Source organism: Barbus barbus (assembly GCF_936440315.1).
Source record: "Barbus barbus genome assembly, chromosome: 33".
Lineage (NCBI taxonomy): Eukaryota > Metazoa > Chordata > Actinopteri > Cypriniformes > Cyprinidae > Barbus > Barbus barbus.
Genome location: NC_136761.1, coordinates 18,407,916 through 18,428,882, shown reverse-complemented (window position 1 = coordinate 18,428,882; position 20,967 = coordinate 18,407,916). Strand labels below are relative to the sequence as shown.

The 20,967-nt window shown below is 37.5% G+C and overlaps 1 protein-coding gene across 4 annotated transcripts in view; it reads left to right on the top strand.

The window, feature by feature from the left end:
- Positions 1-20,967, top strand: part of LOC306853180 (protein diaphanous homolog 2-like) — a 446,875-nt gene that overhangs the window by 4,971 nt on the left and 420,937 nt on the right. For all 4 annotated transcript variants that reach the window (XM_079390392.1, XM_079390393.1, XM_079390391.1 and 1 more), the window contains exons 3-4: positions 17,696-17,728; positions 19,157-19,333. In XM_079390392.1, the coding sequence (XP_079246518.1) occupies positions 17,696-17,728; positions 19,157-19,333 (210 nt within the window). The remainder of the gene's footprint in view (positions 1-17,695; positions 17,729-19,156; positions 19,334-20,967) is intronic.

The window sequence follows — 20,967 nt, the reverse complement described above, 5'->3', positions numbered from 1 at the left end:
AGCAGTATATGAGTCATGTCTCATCTTGCTCAGGCTATGATGCATATGCACTGCTATAATTTATAAACGAACACTTTCACCTGCATAATCTTAACAATTTACTCACAGATTACAGAATGTGCTGTTGGTTACAGTGTTTATTTGCTTTTTGTTCATGTTTTTAGTGATTTCTTTATTTGTGAAAAATAATGCAATAGGATTACAGAAAAAAAGTTGTGAATTATAATTAATTCATTATTTCAAGTAGGGCTGCACGATAAATCAAAATTAAAATGAAATCGCGATTAGACAGAAGATGCGATTGTCATGTCAGTTTGTCATGTTAGTCATGCGATTTGTATTTCAGTGAAGCACAGATTTTATGAAGTGAGTTTGGAGTTAAAATATGTTATTAAATGTGGTATTTTCACATGCTTTGCACTACACAGAGCCGTAGTTCACTGAGAAGCTACTCAAACAGCTGTCATTATTGCAAACGATTTTTTCGATTTCATAATCATGCACTAATATTGTATGCAATTTAAAAAAAATTTTTTTTCATGACTTGTCAGTGAACTACAGCTCTGTGTAGTAAATGCTCCATCTGAAAGCAGGTGATGGAGATTTACTGCTGATTACAGAACCGGCTTTACTGACAAAGTGCGCGTGGAAATCGCATTCGATTAATCATGCAGCCGTCAAGAATTTTTTTCAATAATAATTTTGTTGCTGAAATGTAGAGTGGGTGTTCAATCTTCAGCTGGCTGGCAGGAGCTGCCACTGACAGGTCATGGGTCCTGCCAATGGTTGGTGGTGGCTGCCAGTCTGATTCTGGCAGGTAATGTGACCTGCCATTGGTTGGCAATTATAAAATAATATATTTCTAACAGAGAGAGTGTTAGGGAACGCATTAAACTCCGAGCGCTCAAATGGCTGTGATCCTGACTGGTTGGTTATTGCCGCTTGCACTGGCTGCTCAATCAGCCAGCCGTAAGAGAGCTCCAAGTTTGACGTGCCCCCTCGCACTCTCGTTCCAAGATATTTTATTAATTTATTTTTTATAGTAAATCTATTATTGTGGGTATATTCTTGTACATGATCGATATTTTAGGGGGTTATCACAAATAAAGTGCTCAGTGGCCAAGATCCTGATTGGTGGGTTACGCTTCAGTGCAGCCAATCATTTTGAGCTCCGAATTTAATGCTTTCCATATTACTGATGTACAATAAAAAATAATAATATTATTCCCGGAGCTAGAGTGGAAGGAGAGCAAAATAGTCTACGTAAATCTGCCATAAATCAATGGTTCCTGATAGTGGAGTGCCAGCCGACCACTGGCAGGTCACATTACCTGCCAGAATCAGACTGGCAGCTGCCACCAACCATTGGCAGGTCCCATGACCTGTCAGTGGCAACTCCTGCCAGCAAGTTAGGGATTGAACCCCTGCTGGAAATGTATGCATTTGTATTAATTGTCATGCATTTTTAAAGCATGGCTTTATATCAACCATTGGCAACCATCAAAAAATAAATATCAATCATCCACTAATTATTAAGAAAGCTGTCTCCCTGTCAAATACAGTGACTTTATTTATGCATTTATTTATTTACATCATTACATTTACATTTTAAAAAGCTATGGTCAGTTATGCATAAATGTACGCCTATAGCAACCCACAGATCTATTGACCTCATTGTGAACTAGCTTAACTGTGGGGGTGGGCACAATTTATGGACAATTTATGTGTTGCCAATAGATTTCAGCATTGAATATGTAAATTCGTTTGAATGAGAGCCATCACTGGTTTTATGATAAATCTGTCCTGAGCTGGATTAGAAGAAGGTTATAACCCCTGGAGCAAGCTGAGCGTTATCACAGAGCATTAGATTTCTGTAATGCACTGGGGCTAATCTTTACAGTCAGCCCCAGGATCCGACCCATAGGGAGAGAAAAGAGGCAAGAGAAAGGACTAAGAATGCAGTGTTTGTTTGCAACTTGCAGATTGGGAATGACATCATGGATCCTCAGTTTGATCCACAGCTTCTGTTTGTGGTACAAATAAAGACAAACACTTCTGTTCAGTTTTCTTATGTGATGTGTATGTAACTCTAATGTTAGTCTGTTCTTTTTTTGCACCCGACTTGCAGTGTAAAATAATGTGAGTTTTGCATTTATGGAATGAATGTCTTAACTAGTTTAGACTGGGTCTTTTAACTGGGTCTTAGCCTACCGGATGAAGTCATATAAGCGGAATTCGCATACCAGCTCATTTCCTCAAAAGGCATTCCTGAGCACAGACTGAATGGAAGTTTAACTCCATTAAATTCCATTGCAAATGAATGAAACTATTAAAATAGAATATAAGCCTGGCTGCTGTTATGCAACGGACCATAACGGAGTGGAGATTAGTGCAGGCGATCGGTACTGCATGTCCTTGTGTAGTCATACTGTAAGTGACTAAAGTAAAATACACTGTGTTTGTTATTAAAGCCAGTGACCCTGAAAAGCGATTATATTCCTGTTTTAATAAAGGAGCCGCAGAAATGGATGAGAAGTGGTGTGGAGGCCTTTGCTGTTCAGCATTATTCAAAGCAGAGGTGTGAATGGCCAGATTAAATGTGTGAAGCAGACTTGAAACATTCCTCAGGACTGCTATGAGCTGTTTGGTGTGCTGGGTTTCTCGCTCCTAATAACTCTTTAGTGTATGGTAGTTTTGATCATCTCGGGTGTGTTGTAGAAGTACATGTTGTTTAAATAACGTCTGCTTTTTTTCTCATGAGAAAAAAATTAACTGAGGCAGCTGTGCTTAGTTTCCCTAGAACAAATGTAACAACTCACTTTTGGGTTTTGGCCAGCCAGTTCTCCCAAGCCACGTTAAAAACATTGACTAGTGTTTGTTTGGCTTGTCAGGGTTGTTTAAATTCATATTTATTGATCATAATGACAGTATGTGTAAAGAACGAAACAAATGTTAGATTTGACGATAAGAACTTGATATTTGTGCACTTTTATTCCCTAGATGTTAAGCGGTTACTGTTTCTAATTCAGATATTTTGTAGTAGTATGGGGTATTTTGTATGTTAATTTGCAAGTAATGTTCATCTTAAATGTTGTCTAATGTAGTGCCAGCATAACTCAGAAGTTCACTGAGGTAGATTTGTTTTTGTGGCTGACACAGATGAACGGTAACAAGTTAAACCCAGTGTCAAATATAGCAGCTGTGGGTGGAACATCAACTTAATATTTTTAACCACATAGAACAGCGCATTGTGGTTATGTGTCTTTGCAGGTCTGATCAGTCTTTTGAAACTTTCGAGGTTAGCATTGTACATGCACTTACATACAACGGGGTTCAAAAGAAAATGCTTATATTTATTGAATTTTTTTTTTATAATTTATAAATTATAAATATTATCTGCATTATTTGAGTGAACACTTGAATAGAAACATATCTTAGTATTTGGTTAGTTTCTCATTTGATTCATTTTATTCAAACAACCTGATGGTCTTGTAGTCAAAAATCTGTAATATTTATTATAAATTTTCTGAGAATTTGTTGTAACGTTTCTTTGAAATCCCAAAACTTTACTTCTGGATTTAAATTCCAAATTCAAATTTTAATGTAATCTCAGACTTTTGGACCCCAGGGTAAACGGTTTGAGTTGGCATCTGTAGCTGGCCATTTTAGGCTCAAAGAGGGTGTTGGGGATCTCAGAGAATCTAACAGGAAGTGGAGCACATGTTGAATGTCTGGGGGCTCACAGGAAGTGAGGAAGGGAAGTGCTTTAGTTACACTGGGGGAAGCACAGCCTGATCATTCTGACATCACCCTGTCAAGCAGATTTGTCTGGCAACACTCCAACACTCTTCATAATGCTCACATTGTCACATCACATGAGGCAGCCATATCAGTTGAGAGCTCAGAATACTTAATGTTGTCATTTGGGAGGGGGTTCTCTCTCTTGAATCAATCACATGAGATGGCTGTCCAAAGAAAGCTGTTCACACCTCTATATCTCTGCATGTTTCAGAGAAACATAAACATTGGCTCAGCTTTCCTGAAATAACCAACACACCAAAGATTTTTCCCATGTTAAGGCAACAAAGTTCTTGGGATGGGTTATTTCATGAGGGCCCCTCCAGTATTTTGAAGTCATCAGTCATTCCTGGGTTGTGCTACACAAAAGGAAAATCCCTTGAATTTTTTTTTTTCAGATGCTAGCATGTTCACTTCATTCAAATGAGTCTGTTTGTTTGCATGTTGAGAACAGTGGAGCTTTGTTTGATTGGGCAGATGTCATAATAGAGAGAGTGTCCCTGAACCAATTTAAATATTTGGATGATGTGACCCGTGCCTTTTTATCATTTGTTTTTTCTACTTCTCTCCAACCACTAGGCTACATTCTCATATAAACACCATCTTTTCACAGTTCTTGATTGAAAAAGTTAATTGAATACCTTGTTTCACTTAGGAATCAGTTTGCAGAATTAAAATAAATTGTGGAGATGGATTAATTTTGTCTGTAAATTGTGGAATCACACAAACCATTTTGCTGGGTGCTTGTGTGTCCGTGCTGAAGGAACAGATGAGGCATCATTTTTTTAGGTCCAGGGCTACATTTACTATCTTGAAACATTGATCAGTCCATTAGCAAGCTGAAGTCAATCTGATCTCACTCTTCTTGGTCAAGGGGAAGGATCAAATGCCTCAGTTTAACATGCAGTTTTCTTTCAATAATTTAGTTTAGACTAAAAGGATTATTGCTCCTTTAATGGTAGTATACTAACACTGAATATGATTACCTTCCTCCCACATGTATAATTATTTGTGCATTCATCAAACAGCATTCGCCCTAATGGTAGGTTTTGTTTTTATTGTATGGACTTTCCAAAGCAGCAGTTTGATTTCTATTGTTTTTTTTTGTTTTGTTTTTTACATCTGAAGTTTGAGGTTAAAATGTCAGCGTTTGCTGCTTGGTTTAAAAGGTTCATTGTGGTACATGCTCTGCATTAGTTAGTGATTTGAACAAAAATTGTTGACAAGTTCCCATGACACACAAAGAGTGACCTTGGTTGGTCATGTGATGTGGTGAGAGGACAGCTTGGATCCTGATATAGTCCTTGTTTCAGTAGCAAAGTTATCTTTCATCTCTAGAGTCTATTCAGCTTTAGTCACTCTGCACATTTCTAAATTAAAACTGAGCTCAAGCCACAAGGCACACCAGAAACAATTACATTATCTGTGATGATGATTGCTTTTATATAGCATTGACATCAATTACTGGAAATGGCAATCTTTTTCTGTTGAATTCAGGAATATTCTGGGCAAAGTCTGTAGCACGCAAGCCATGATTAATGTTGTAGTTCAGGGTTTACCAAATGAGGGTTTGTGAGGGAACTGCAGGGGGTTTGTGAGTTGATAAAGCTTATAGCTTATAATTAATTAAATTATATGAAATGTAAAAAATCAGTTAAACCTCAATATACAACACTTACTAAAAATAAAATATTTTATGCATGTCATATGATCATTAACTGACATTATAGAAAAACAGAGGAATTTTTATTTGTTTTTATTTCTTAAAGGTGCCATAGAAAGCATTGATACAGTATTTTAAATTGTTCTCTGATATCTACACAGAAGGTATGTGGCTTAGGTAAGGGCAAAAAATCTCCAGAAACGATTTTACATGTCCATTTACAACCCTAGGATTTCTCCCTAGAATGAAACGGTCAGTTATTGGCTTATTTGGCAGGGTCATGAATAATAATGAGCTCTGCTCTGATTGGCTGTTTCACAGTACGGCTCATCAGCAAGAAGGAAGCACAGGGAGGAAAATATATATTTAAATACTTTCTCTCGCAGTTATATCGTCGGGTAATTATACTGTATATAAAACGCGGGCATGAGGGAGCCGTTATTAATATGTAAATATATGCGCTCAGCTAAGCGCACAACTCTCTGTAGTGCTTTGCAGTCCTGATTGGAGCTGTTTCCATACCACACTGAGATGCACTGAGTCAATACACTTTCTATGGTCCCTGAATAGAAAGTTTTCAGGATTGCTGGTGAGACCCTGAATTTCCTCAGCTGTCGCAGATGGTACAGTCTTTGCCTGGCTTTCTTAACCTGTTAACGTTTACCAGAGCGACGGCGCACTGAAGCGTTTTTTTCCCCACTAGTTTAATGTTTATGAATGAATTTAACGTGAAAGAATATCGTTAATCTTGATAAACTATATATCATTCTGAAGGTCTAAGCCTCCAGCATCGACGACAGATCGCTGTTTTCTGATGGAAAGCTTATAAGGAATGTATTTGCTACATTTGTGTAAGCAGTACACATCAAAACAGGCAGAATAAAAAAGCAGTACGTACCAGATTCATTGTAATAACGAGCCACAAACGCGTCCACTGCTGAAATCCCAGTTTAGTTAGAGAGGTAAGGGTCCACAGAACAACATCCCAGCGAGCACTTTTTTTTCTAAATTTTTTTTTATATGTGTGTGTGTGTATTGTGTGGGGAATGTGGCCGTATCTGCATGATTATCATCTGTATGGACACACATCAGCGTGTTTATTACTGACTCGATGACGGCTATCATTGTGATTCAATGATCAGCTATTATTGATTATATGGCCCATCTGTATGATTATCATCTGAATGGAAGCACATCATCGTGTGATTACTGACTCTATGACCATGTCTGGCAATATCACTTCATGTCTGGCAATCACAGGGCTCCAGACAAAAAAATCGAGTAAGGAGCCATTGGCTCCTATAAAAGAAAAACTTAGGCGCCAAATTATTTTTTTAGGTGCCACAGAATAAAAGTGGTTTATTTTATTATTATCATTTTATTTTTCCCCCCTATTTTAACATTTCAATCATTTTGTCATGTGTTTATGTCTTATCTTTTCTAGGCTTTATCAGCATTTTAATCCATCTTGTAGCTGATCAGGTCGACCGAGGGACTAAGGTTCACTTAAAGTGTGAATTAAATGTCTTTTACAACTTGAAATATACAGTCACAAAGAATTGTTCGTTACACAGAATCTGTACCAATATCATGGACCATAAGCATCACTTGGCAACTGAGTGCAGTGCAACCTATAAATGTTGTCACGTCTTTCACACATTCAGTCTGTTTTTCTTCATTAGTAAAATGCAATTTTATAGGAGGAGTTGAATCATGTACAACAGAATAAGTAAAAATATTAATATGCAACAGCGCATAAATATAGCAAAACGCTCCTCTTTATAGTTATTTTTCTAGCTGACTGATGAGTTTATGGACACTGAGTGGTTATTCTGAGGTAAATGTTTACAAGCTTTATACATTTCCTCAGTTTGAAACACTGAAACACAGCTTTTACATAAAACATTTCAGTAAGTTGTACTATAGGCTTTCTTATTGCCTACCTTTTGATCATGTTCATTTCATACTATAGTAGTAAATCGAAATATATAATGGGTTCACTTGCTGCTTTAACTGAGGTGCTAAAGAGATCGCGCCTGAGCATTAAGTGCGATACTCTCCGCTCGCGCGATCCGGACGCATACACGGACCGTGTGGACGCGGGGTACTGGTGTTTATATTACCGACAGTGTGCGCTTGTCGTCCGCATTAAAGAGCACCCAAACCGCATAATTTGAATTTCGTAGCATTTTAAAGCTGATACTTTGTTTATTAAAAAGTAAGACAGCACAAAGCTTTTTGCGATTACTGGATGGCAAGTGCGCTTCAAATAACAGGAAGTCCATGCATTAACAGAACACAGCATATAGACTAGGATCTCGATAAGAAGATCGACCGGACAAGTGTAAATGCATCTGGTTGTTGAAACCACATATGGTAATTTTACTCCTCCCATAATATTAAAATAATAGACGTGTGAGAGCGTTTTATAGGCTATATGGCCTGTTATAGTCAGATATGACAGCGCAATGCAACAAGCATCACCGCGGATGAGTAGCGGAGTATTTCTTCAGCAAGCGACGCGCAAACTGAATGAACCTGAAAGTAAGTCGCAGACGCTCAACACACAATCTTCTTCATTAAAAGTAGCGAGACTAGCCTATCTTTCCAGTGCTGATGCCGCGCGCTCTCTTGTTGCGGTTTCTGATATTGAAATTAGCTGATAATTAATAAAATTATCCATTGCTTTCATTGACGTGAACTCCGTTATATTTGCATATGAAGCGGGAATTGAAGAACGGATTTATATCCGTTTTGCGAAGACATGTGGCCAAGTGTAAATGGGGAAACGTTTTAACAAATCATATAGATATCCGATCAGAGAAAATGCATGAAGTGACCAGGTGTAAACAGGCCCTTTCAGGTCTCTCTCACTGCGTTCAGCAGACTGTGTGCGGCAGAGACGAGGACTGTTTGAAACTCTTTTTCAGTAAAACTTTGATGCGCATCGTCTTATGTAAGTTTAATACGTGAACATAACAAAAGATGTGAGCGCAAAACAATCGGGAAAAAAGTCCTTTCATGCGAATTATATATAGTCGCCAGTGGCGACCTCAGCAAAAACTTCACTCGCAAATTAATATTTTTGGTCGCAAATGCGACCATTTTAGTTGCAGTTTGGAGCCCTGCAATCAGAATATATACATACATACATACTATATACAAAGCATTTTTTTTCTATTTTTCTTCCTTTTTTATTACTCAATTATTTTTGTATTTTTTAGTGCTCAAATCTGTCTATTATTTTATAATTGAAAAACTATGCAGGAATATGTATAATGACTAAAATAGTTTGTATAATTCTGCAATCCATTTGGTGGTTATTTTTCCTCAAACAGGGGGGTGGGGGGACTATAAATAGTTTCAGAAAAAACATTGCAGGAATCTCATTTTTCATGGTATCTTCTTCAAATTTGAAATATAAACTCATGAGACACGTGGCTTTCAATCCAAAACTTTTCTGGATTGCTCCAGGACTTATTTCATGTATTTGTATGTGAAATAAAAAAACATTCAGTGTGGAAAAATATTTTTCAAGGCATGTCAGTGTCTATAACTTTTTATCTTTTTGAGCATTATCAGCTCTGGATGTTAGATAGTAAAGCATAGAGTGTCTTCTTTCCAAAGATACCTAATTTGTTTGTGTAGCACACTTTGTCACAAACTGTTACCATTTTAATTTAGGTAGGTTATTTTCACCTGTGAGGCCCACAATGGGTGTAAAGAGAGTGTGTGTAAAGAGAGTAGAGCAGGGGACTCAGGACAGCCCTGTGGGGCTCCTACGTTCAGAGTGATGGAGTTTGAGGTGAACTGGCCAACTTTCACCACTTGAGGTCTGCCGGTGAGGAAGTCTTGAATCCAGTCACAGAGTGAGGAGTTTAGGCCGAGGTCCGTGAGTTTAGAAGCTAGTTTGATGGGGACTATAGTATCGAAAGCTGAGCTATAGTCAATGAATAGCAGCCTTACATAATTCCCATTGTTGCTGTCCATGTGTGTGAGGGAAGAGTGGAGGACGTGAGAGATGGCATCATCAGTAGATCTATTTGGGCGATAGGCAAACTTAAGAGGGTCCAAAGTAACGGGTATGGAGGAGCAAATGTGGCTCTTTACAAGTCTCTCAAAAACCTTCATGATTTTATTAAAAATGTTATTGTTTATCTCCGCGTTCCGAAGAATCTCCAGTGGCCATGAAGGATTCATGGATAAGGTGTCCTGGAACAGGTTAGTGTAGCGGTTTCCAATGTCCAAAAGTGTTTCTTTGTCATAAGTGATCAGTGCCGACGTTAAATGTGTAAAAAGAGAAAGTAAAAGTAAGTAAAAAAAGTAAATAAAAGCACAATCTTAGCGGAGCGACCTGGACTGCTTCTGAACACAGCGGCGCCATCTTGAAGATGTGTAGTGGAGGGAAAAACCAATCATCCTCTTACATTGCCATCAGTATCATCTAATTACATAATATGCATAACATAGTTTGATAGTTTTTTTTTTTTTGACATGTTTGATAGATGCAGTTTCTATGAACTATGTAGCTGATGATACACAGGGCATCTTTTTGAGCAATTTTGCCAAGCAATTTTTTTTGAGCAACGTTATTTGGGCACTTTTCCATTGAAAATGGTTAACATTTCTATTTGGATACTTTAGATTGGTTGTGGGCGCTGTGTCTCACCTGGTTGCCTGTTGATGGCAACATTGCTCAAAAAGTTGCTCCGTGTATCATCAGCCATTGCTATGTAAAAACTCCTTCAAAAAGTTATGCTTTCTTATGTTCATTTGAAAAATAAATACATGCTGGTTTGGAGTGACCTGAGGGTATATACAGACAGACTTTTCATTGTTGGGTGAACTATACTTTTAAACTTTCAGATCAAAAGGTTTTCCAGACCATGAGAAACAAATTTAGTCCCAGTGTGTCCAAACTTTTGACTGTCAGTGTACATCGGTGTTTTATTAATACAGAAGCTAAAGCTAACACTCCTCATCTTGACTAGAGATCGACCGATATATCGATTTACCGATATTTTTCCCGATATTTAAGCATTTTTCCATAATCGAATATCGGTTTTGTAATATCGGATTCCCCGATAAACACCGCCATCTTGTGGACGTTTTCAGAATTGCGCGCAGGATCGCAATTGCAGCGCATCTGAGGGGAGACGAGACAGCAACGGCGTGCAGGTACTTGATTTGCTGTAGTTAGTAAACTATTTAATATTACAGGCATTAATGCACAAATTAGATGTATTACATAAATGCCTGATATATAGTTTAAATGCAACTTGGCTCTAAGAAATATGATAAATAAGATACTCTGTCAAGCCCTGTCCCTATAAAGATAGGCTATAACTTTGCCTGAAATAACACAGCCATGAATTAGCACATGGTGGAAATAAAAGCGCTGAATTTAATTCTCTCTGTGGTCTATTAGTCTCGTGAAGTCGGAGTCACATAGATAATCCGTCGAGTCCTCTCCCAATAAAGACGTAACTTTGCATGAATTAAATAATACAGCCATGAATGATTGTATGTTGGAAAGAAAAGCATTGAATGTAATTCTCTCTCTGTTGTCTATATGCTCATCATTAGTCTCGTGAAGCCGCTTTCATATTGCAGTTCACTCAGCGGGTTGATGCTCAAGAAATGCTCAGCACGGCCACCGCATGTAACTTTTAACAAGATTCACTTTTTTGAAGCACCCTAAATTGTATTAACACTTACTATATAACCATTATTTCGTTTATAAACATCTAAATTAATACAACTCTATGGAAATTAATTATTTATTATCTCCGCGATCGATCGCAGTTTGAGTAGCCTATAGTTTTGTGCAAAGGCAGATAAACCGCGCTGTCAGCAGCATAATTTAGAGCATGCCAGTTGAGAAATGCAATAAAATACAATGCTTGTTATATTCCAATATTCCAGAGAATATTATTCCGTGAATTAACATTATCCAGTGAATTATTCTTCACTCTTTATCCTATTAAACAGCTTATAAACCTACTAAAACTGTAGTTAAAAATGAAGTTGATATGACTCCTTTCCTTTATTTTCTCCATTTGAAAACATTAGACTTTCTATGTTCATTTTGCTTACTGCTAATATTAGTGTTGCTGCTAAAGCTTTTTATAAATAAAATGTTTTTTATTGTTGTAATACGAAGATTAAATTGAACATGACAGGGCTCTAGACTGCGACCAAAATGGTAATTGTTTGCGAGTTAAAATTTGACGTGGTCGCATTTGTACGAGTGCCAGGTCTGCGCTGCTCCAAAGCGTCTGCTTCATACAGCGCGCGCTGCCAGCCGCAGCACATTATAGCAGGAGTCAGATTTCACTGATCACGTGAAGAGAGGTGCTTTCAGCCGAGCGCTTAGTGGGTAGAGCCTGGTTTATACTCGCCGCGTCAGCACGAGCGTGAAGGTGCGCGTCGCGTATGGAGCGCAACGGATGGATTTTTTCAAACTAAAGTAAAAGACCACTTCTTAAACCAGAGAAGGTGAACGTGGTGGTATTCTTGTAAAAAAAACTCCTGTCAGCTACAGCCAGTTTAGTTTTACTTTTCTTTTTGTTTTCGTTTTGAGAAGCTTGTTATCTTTGCTGTTTACCTCAGGTTATGCTATGGAGGCTTTCCTTAATTAAAAAAAAATATATATTAATATTTATTTGCTTCCTCAGAGTTTGCTAAACATTCTGTAATATACTAGGTATATAGTACAGCATGTGGTGTGTCCTGTGCCATGCCTCGTCTTATTCGTTTTTGTTGATAAATGTTATGTAAGAGTTTGTTATTGTCAACGTACTGTTTTATTGTTGTTGCGCTTTTTAATTAAGAATAACAATGAATCCATCTTTTGTTTTAGTCTTAAAAAGTTAAAGGTGTATAGATATAAGCAAAACAGACAATGATCTTTTCTTGTAAAATGTGACACCAAGATCGCAAATTTGAAAGTAAAAAGCGCACGAAAAAAGGAATTCCTGTTCACAAAATTTAAATCACAAATAATACAGATGAAAAAGAATGAGTTGAATGTTGAAAACTTTCGTTACCATATAACTATAAACTATCAGCATGCATTGATTAATCAAATGTTGTAGCAAAAACAAAAAACAAATTGCAACCAAATTATGTGCTCGTGCGCAAAAGTGAGATCAGTGGGAAGAATGAGTCTAGAGCCCTGCATGAAAGACTGCTAATTCTCAAAACATTTTTTGTTAAGATGACTGAAAGGAGGAAAAACCAAAGTGAAGTATGGACTTACTTCACGCAGTCATTTATTTACTTTATAACAGTAAATAAATATCGGTTCTGCATATCGGTTATCGGGCACATAGACATGCAAATAATTGGTATCGGTATCGGTTATAAAAAAATCAATATCGGTCGATCACTAATCTTGACTATGACATTATCATGCACAGGAACTCATGCATAGAAACATGATATTGGCTATGGTGACATTTCAGTTCTTATAGACTGTATTCTGTTCTTCCACTTTTCTGTGATCAGCAATGGCCTCAGATCACGGTTTATAACCGGGTCACTCTATGATTATGATCTGATTAACTCTGAATGCATATAACTTGACTAGATGCGACGGTGAAGTCGGGAATTGTCATGATAGAGACGAGTAACAGGATAGAAAAAGGTTGAAGGAAAACGGGGAGGAGACAGAAAAGAGAAACTGACTTGCGGGTGGTTGAGTGCAAAGGATTGTTGTTTCACATGTATTTGAGTTGCACACCCACAATGACATCACCGTTTCGCCTTCTGAAGTGAAAGAGCGAGTTGACGTAGACTCCCTCTCTGTTTGGGGGAGGACCACAGAAAGCCAAACACCGGAAAGAGCTTAAGTCTGTATATCATTAGACAGATTACATCTGCAGGCCCTGCCTTATCTGGCTACATTCAGATAAGCCACAGATTGAAAATGAAGTCAAAGAGTTGGCCTCCCCTTCTGCTGGATATTCCCATTTTTCCTCTTTGCGAAAATGATGTACTGTAGTTGCTTACACAGATCTATGAGGCCTGCTGCAGTATCTCTGCAGAGATGGCGAACAGGCACGTCTGGCATCACCCCAGACTCCCCAGCAGGGCCGACACAGCACCAACCTCTGCAAACTATGTGTTGTGCTGCTTTCTCATGGAAAATTGATGGCTGCTTGTCAATTTCATATTGGCTAATATGAGTAGGAGATAACATCACAGCTGAATGTGCATTTCAGCATCTTAATATCAACGTTTAAGCAGGGGGATTGAATTACAGTGGTTTTCCGTGGCCATTTTCACTTAAGTGAGCTCTCAGTACAGGGATATTGCAGATTAGTAAGCATCAGCCTTAGTTGTGCATCTAATGTAAATGAATGCATAAAAGCTTTGACTTAAACCTTGAGTTGTATTGAAGCAGTAAACCAGATGACTGTGTATTATACAATTAGCACCAATAACTATTATGACTGATAACTGATAAATAGCCAATATTTTTTTACTTTTATACTTTACTTTATAGATTTGTGCTGTCATTTCTACCATAAAAATTATACTATTCATATAAATAAATGGAAGAACAAAACTATAAACTATATCAATAGTTTTAAACACCTGAAGTGAATGTACACCATTATAATTTACAGTACAAAAATGTTTATAGCTTTTTAGGTTTGCTAATATGCAGCCTATCCAATATTGGTATCACTAAATTTAAACATAGCAGCTGATAATTGACAGAATATTGAAATATTGTGCACTCCTAGTGGTTTTACCACATAAGGTGGTGTTCTTAATGGCAGCAGCAATTTGATAAAAGACACTAATGTTCAATAAAAAAATTAAGTTTATTATTTATAATGGACCTGGATAGTGCAAATTTTGGCATATTTTGATGTAAATTAAATGATAATGTCAGGGATAGATGTAGTCGTTTGAACAGGTTGAACACTGTTCTTTTGGCGTATTAAATCCTTAAATCATCATGCAGTTATTTACAAATGATTCAACATCATTTATGCCATATTTCTGCTCTATTGTCGTCTTTGAATGATTGATTCGCCTGACGTGTCCTATAGCCACCCCCTTTTGTGCTGTTACCATTGTCTCTCTTCCCATCAGGCTTTTGTTTGGTGTCCTGTTGGCCTGTACTCTCACTCTGTGGACAAATACAACCAACAATCAGTGTTTATTCTAGTAGGGTAGTGGTCAAAGTGAGCACCACACAGTACAAGAGCAGCGCTGATATTTAATCAAGAGTGATCTGGGCTTTACTCTACTGCAGGATTATCTGCATTACCAAGGTTTATGACCAGTTAGAAACCCATTCTTTTTAATATCTTGATTCTGGCTGTGATATCTAGCCTGATATTTGTGTTTGTCTGTTATAGGGTTTGACGCACTCTTCACAACTCTGTATTTAATTAAAACATCGTTTAGTGAAGAGTGTGAACGAGAGGAGCTGCTGGCCAACGAAAGCTCTGTTCTCGAGACGGAGTGACTGCGAGTTGCCAAGAACTGTTAGGTTCAAGCGATCCACTGTTTGAGTACAGTTAAGACCAATTAAAATAGCCCGATTTCCCAGAAAGCATTAGCGACAGCTTCTTGTTGCTATCCCCATCTTCTCTGGTTGTTTTCCCAATGTAAGAATGGCCAGGGAAGCAGATGGTGTCAGCTAGAAGCTACTTTATTCTTTCCAAAATTTTGGCCATGTTTGTAAGGCCGTTTAATGCTTCGAATGGCTATTGTAAAACATTGATTGACCAGCTGTGTGTGTTGAATGGTGTGTGGCATCTAGTGGCGGAACATGTAATAGCACACCATTTACACATCTGCTGACAAATGATCCTTACATTAGGACTCTCAAACAAAAAAGAGGCTGTTCTCTTCTCTCGAGTGTCTCCGGTTAGCTAACTTAAGAGTTAACTTGGGCCTAAGTAGTTGTGTAATGTGTTGACCTGTTCGACTGCAATTTATGTCGCTCTTTATGTAGGACCTGGGGGCTGCATTAATACTGCTATTGCGGGGGTTTGGGAATTTTCTGTAATGAATAAAGCTTTATTTTGATAAAGAATTTAATAAAGTTGTGTTGCCCTGAAGGTGTGTCGTTAAATCATAATGCAATATTTGGCCCGGTTGACTGTCTGATGTGTTGTCGAGCTGCAATATTAATGACCAGCCCTAGAGTCAAAACACAATTATGCAAAGTTGTTAAATGGTTTTTAATTAGATTTTAGGATTTTAATTACTTTCAATAACAAATGCACATCCGTGTTATACAGGGCCTTACACTATGAAGCCACTTTAGGCTGTTGGATCTGTAATACAATAATCCCAATTCAGTCATTATTATTTTAACAATATCCTTCCATAAAAGTCTTTGCTGGCAAGTTTGGTTTGGGCTTTGGATCGACCTCTTTATGACCCTTTTAAAGCACTATAAATTCTTTGATATTAAAGGTTTGTGTATTATTATAGATGATTCACTCCCATGACACCCCTCCATTCAGATCAAACCTCCCCTTCCATCCCAACTGTTGCAAAAAGCATTGTGCAGCCCTGGGGCAGTGCTATAATGGCTGGGTCAATACCGGGGGGCTGAGAGATTAACCGTAGAGTTAGGAAACCTGCGGGAAGTTCTGCTTTATGGCAGCTTCTCCGTGGAGCTCTGCTCGTTAACACTCATCCCGCTCCGCACGGCATATGGAGACCCATCTCTCCCCCTGCGTGCTCCATCTCATAAACGCCTATCCCTGCTGTAGCCAAAAAGATAAAGCACATCTGTTAGGAAGTGAGTGAAGGCGGAGGGGAGAAGTGGTGTTTTTTAAATTGTGTTTGAGGTCAATACAGTAAGACTGATCAGGTTTAAAGATGTATCTAATGGGTTGCTTCATGAAGAGAAGAATTCACAGTGAGATTCAGCAGACCCTGCTGGATAGACCAGCGTGTGTTGGGTTTTGGATTCCGGTAACCAGCATGGGATTGCCTATGCTTTGCTGTCAGTACTGGGTTGATTGATTAGCTCAACCAGCAAGACTACTTTGGTCCACCATCTTTACCAGAAAAGTCACTTTTTCTCTTGTTTCACAGACATCTCTGTACTAGTTTGTACTTTTCGGAGCAGTTCTCGAACTTTAATTTGCAGCACTTTTCATGTTACTGAGTTACTATCTAAGATGAAATCCTGTTTTTGTAGCGATTCATTTATAAGTTTCATTGATTAAAGGTGTCTACTAAATAATATAAATGATTAAATTATCAGTTGAGGCATTAACAAGTTCACAACCAAAAATAAGTCATTCCAAAATGTGTGAATTGTATTTTTCTTTCTTTTTTCTTCTGTGAAACATAAAACAGATATTTTAAAAAATGTTTTTAGTCAATACAATGAAAGTACATGGGGTCCAATGTTGCTTAAAACCAAACATTCTTTAAAAATATCATCTTTTGTTTCTGCAGAAGAAAAAGTCACAGGTTTGAAAACTTTCAAACTTGAGTTTTCCCATGTCCCTTGATTTTAATCACCTTTAGTGCTTTCTTTAGTTCAGGTTAATGGCTCTGTGATGTGGCAAATTATTTTTTAAAGTACGTTTTTCATATAGTCTTTTAGATAATGTGGATATTAAACCTATGTGCATAGTGATTATAGAATAACTGGCAAAATGCTCTTTAGGATTGTTTTGCAATGCATTTGGAATTACTGAAATGCGTAAAAATAGTCAGACTGTTCATTCTGAGGAATGAGCACATGCAGCTGAAAGGAGACAGACTAGGAACAAAGATCCTTGTCAAGCTTTTGCTGTTTCCCGAATCATTTTACTCAGAGTGGCCCATCTCCTCTTCCTGTATTTTCTCTGCTGTGATAAAGGGCAGAATGTGTCTGTGGATATAGTTAGGCTTGCTCATCAAAGCTTTATTTCTGCTTTTGTAAGGCCAGCTGATGTGATGTGATATGTTTAAAGAATTTATCTTCATTAGTCCTGCTGTTATATAAACAAAGATGCGTTTATGCTGTAAATGAACAGACTTTACATGTAACAGAGACATAGACGCATTCAGAGTTCACGTTCTCTGCTGCAGTTGGTTGTTTTCTTATGATCTGATAAGCTGTTTTATTTAGTTTATTTATTTTTTTTTTTTGCATAAATCTGTCGTTTATTGCATGTGGTTATGGGTTCTCTCATGCACAAAGGCACAGCAGTGTTTCCGTTTTGCCCTCATTTCTATGTTGTCCCTTCCCTTCAACAGAACATACACATAAAAACATTGGCTGATGACATGGTAAGGTGTCTGTTTCTTTTATTTTGTCTTTCTTTTTCTCTTGTGTTTTTTTTTCTCTCATCTTCGCCACGACTACCAGAGTGTTGTTAATGTGATCAACAAAGAGAGATCAAAGACAAAAAAGCAAAGCAAAACTTTTTTTTTTTTATCACCCTGTCATCAGGTCCGTCATAATCAATCAGTCTAAAGTTCACTCCAGGTCAGCAAGCCGGAGTTCAAGCAGACACATGACAACTTGATGCAATCGTTCATGATAAGTTGTCAGACCTTGTCTTCATTTTGACTTTGGTCTCTCCTTGAACGCTTTCAATTTACAACAGAGTGTGTTTTGATTCTTTTCATTCATTTGTTTTGAATTCATCCATATATGCATGTTCCCTCTGTTTTCAATGACAGACTAACGGTAACTACTAGTGCATGGTCTGTTTTCACTCTTTCTGGGCCAGTAACCCATGACTGGAATGCCGACGGAAGCCGCTCACATCTCTTTCTAATTAGAGACCTTAAACACATCAGTCACATTTTGCCGTCTAATGTAGTCCAGAATTTTGTCTGTGATATTGTCTCTGTATTCATTATGACTGTAAAGTGAACATGAACAAATGGAAAGATGACACAGGTAATATCACCCCTTGCTTTTAAAAGTACAGCTTGGAAAGGTAAAGTAACAAGGGAGCAGGTGAGTCAAATGTCAGGCTATGAACTTTAAACTACATTTTAAAACTTTATAAAAAGCAACCAAACTGTTTTGTACTAACTTAAAAGACCTCCATGAAATGATAAGGAGAGTTTTGTGGTTATTAGTCCAAGTGTATTCGCTTTGAGGCCACTTATTTGCAGTTATTTGATAAAAAAAAAAAACCAGTAATATTTTGAAATATCATTACAATTTAAAATAACATTTCAAATATTCAGATTTTTTTGCTCGAGATACATTTCTTATCAATGTTGAAAACAGTTGTGATGGTTAATATTTTTGTGAAAACTATGATTCATTTTTTCAGGAGTCTTTGATGAATGTAAATGTAAAAGTAAAAGAACAGCATTTATTTGAAATAGAAATGTTAATGTCTTTACTGTCCTTTTTTGATCAATTTAATGTATCCTTTTTGTCTTTTACAAAAACATTGATGGCTAATGTTGAACTTCAGAGATTTTTGTCTAATCAAATGCTTTCAAATGTGCTGTCCCTTGAAAAAAATGGACAAACCCTTTGTGCCTTTATACGCCTACATGCCGCTTCTAAACTTACTGTCTTAGTAAGAAATACATCAACAGAGGTATTTCACAGGGCCGTAAAAGTTAAACGGCTTCTTCAGAAGGCCTTGCACAGCATTAGCATTTCCACTGTCAGATTATATGTGTTGTTTATATGTTCTGACATATGCACTAGTTATTTATGACACTTTAACTCAACTGTCTTTCCAGCGTGACAGAATCACCAGTTTTCGAAAGCAAGGCATGAAGAAGGAGAAGCCTCTTATCCAGCACCCCACAGACCCTATCTCCACCCAGACCGAGCTGCCTGTGCCCCAGCCACTCTTCGACGATCGCTCCATGAACCTGTCAGAGAAAGAGATTGTGGACTTGTTTGAGAAGATGATGGTGAGTTTGTTTTCAATCTGCACTGGGATCTGCACTGTGCTCCAGGCACTGTATGACCTCAGACGCCCCTTTTTCACTGATACATATCAAAGCATGAAGGTCATGTTAAGGGTGTCAATTAGACCATCAGAACCAGACTTCTCAGTGACATTTTGCCTCTCGCACACTTGGCCAGAAACATAAAATGAGTTTAACAAGGATTTTGCTCAAGCATTTACTTAGTTGGAACAGCTAGTTGGAAAAGGACAGTGCTTATTACAAAAAAATATGCCAAATATAAAGTTTTACTTTAAATCATGCAATTAAGTACACTATTTTTGATGTGCTGATTAACATACTATAGCACATGTGAAGTACTTGATTTTAATTGTAACTCTAGTGTGTTATTTGATATTACAATTAAAGTTAATATATTTTAAATATACTAAATTTCAACAATTTTCATTAAAATTAAAACTTAACCATATTTCAAAGAGACATAAATATGAAATTACATATAAAGATACATTTAAGTCCTACTTAAATGTTTCAAAAAGCACTTTAAAGTTCAGTTAATTCAATGAAAAATAAGTTTAACTATGCTAAATTTTCATTTAATTTAACATGCAATTACGTCATAAAATGTTACATTCAGTTTGCACTTAAGCTAATTCTTTTAAATTCTATATTTTCATAAGTTCTTTTTGAAACTTATACGCATGCTTTTATTTAATAAAGTGTGCTAAAGTGTACAATTATTATTTTTTTTTTACAAAGGAGTACTTTTGTAGTAGGTTATTTTTTGTTTTAGCCATTTGTATAATGGCCTGTATCCTACCTGGAATTGAAACCAAAGATCTGTAGCCCAGTGCGTTAGTGACTCATTTGTATCCTCGTGTTTCTGTAGTAGTGAAGTCAAGTTTACGATGCATAGATCATCAAGGACACCTTATCTTTCTCCATCTCTCTTCTGCTGTCAATCACGAGTGGAAAATGGGGCTTTGCGCTCTGCCGACAGGTTGCATTAACTGAGCATTGGCTAGACTTGACACTTGTTCGTTTTCCCCTCTGGGAGAGAATATACATTAGCTACCAAGCTTTTATATGCATGACTCTTCTCGCTAATTCTGTCATTAAGTGTGATATGTTGACAGCTGTCAATAGAGCATCCACCACATAGGATAGAACAAGCTACTGTTACAGATAGGGAGAAGCAGCGCATTATTGTCTAAACAGTTTTATTTTACTTGCGGTGAGTGCTGAATGCAGTCTTCACCCTACCTGTGAACTTCCCGCTGTGTTTATCTGTACATAGACACACATGCTCTCTTCAATCCCCAAGACACCAAAACCGACAGGGCTGCTGCATACACTGTCCTCAATTGGACTCATGCTTGTTTTGGCCTAGACAAGTCAAATAACAAAATCTGGCTGCAGAACAATGGAAGGATTATTTCCCTGACAAGAAAAATGTTTGCTTTGTATTATTTTTTTGGGGGTCAGAGCTCTCCCCAACCTGCATCTGTCACAGCAGAGTCTGTCTGTGATGCTTTTTTTTATTATTTGACTGTTTCTGTGGATTTATTGTCTGTAGATCGGAAACTCTGCCAATTTCGCAGCACCTGAGCAGAACTGATCTTCAGTGCCCATTTTAT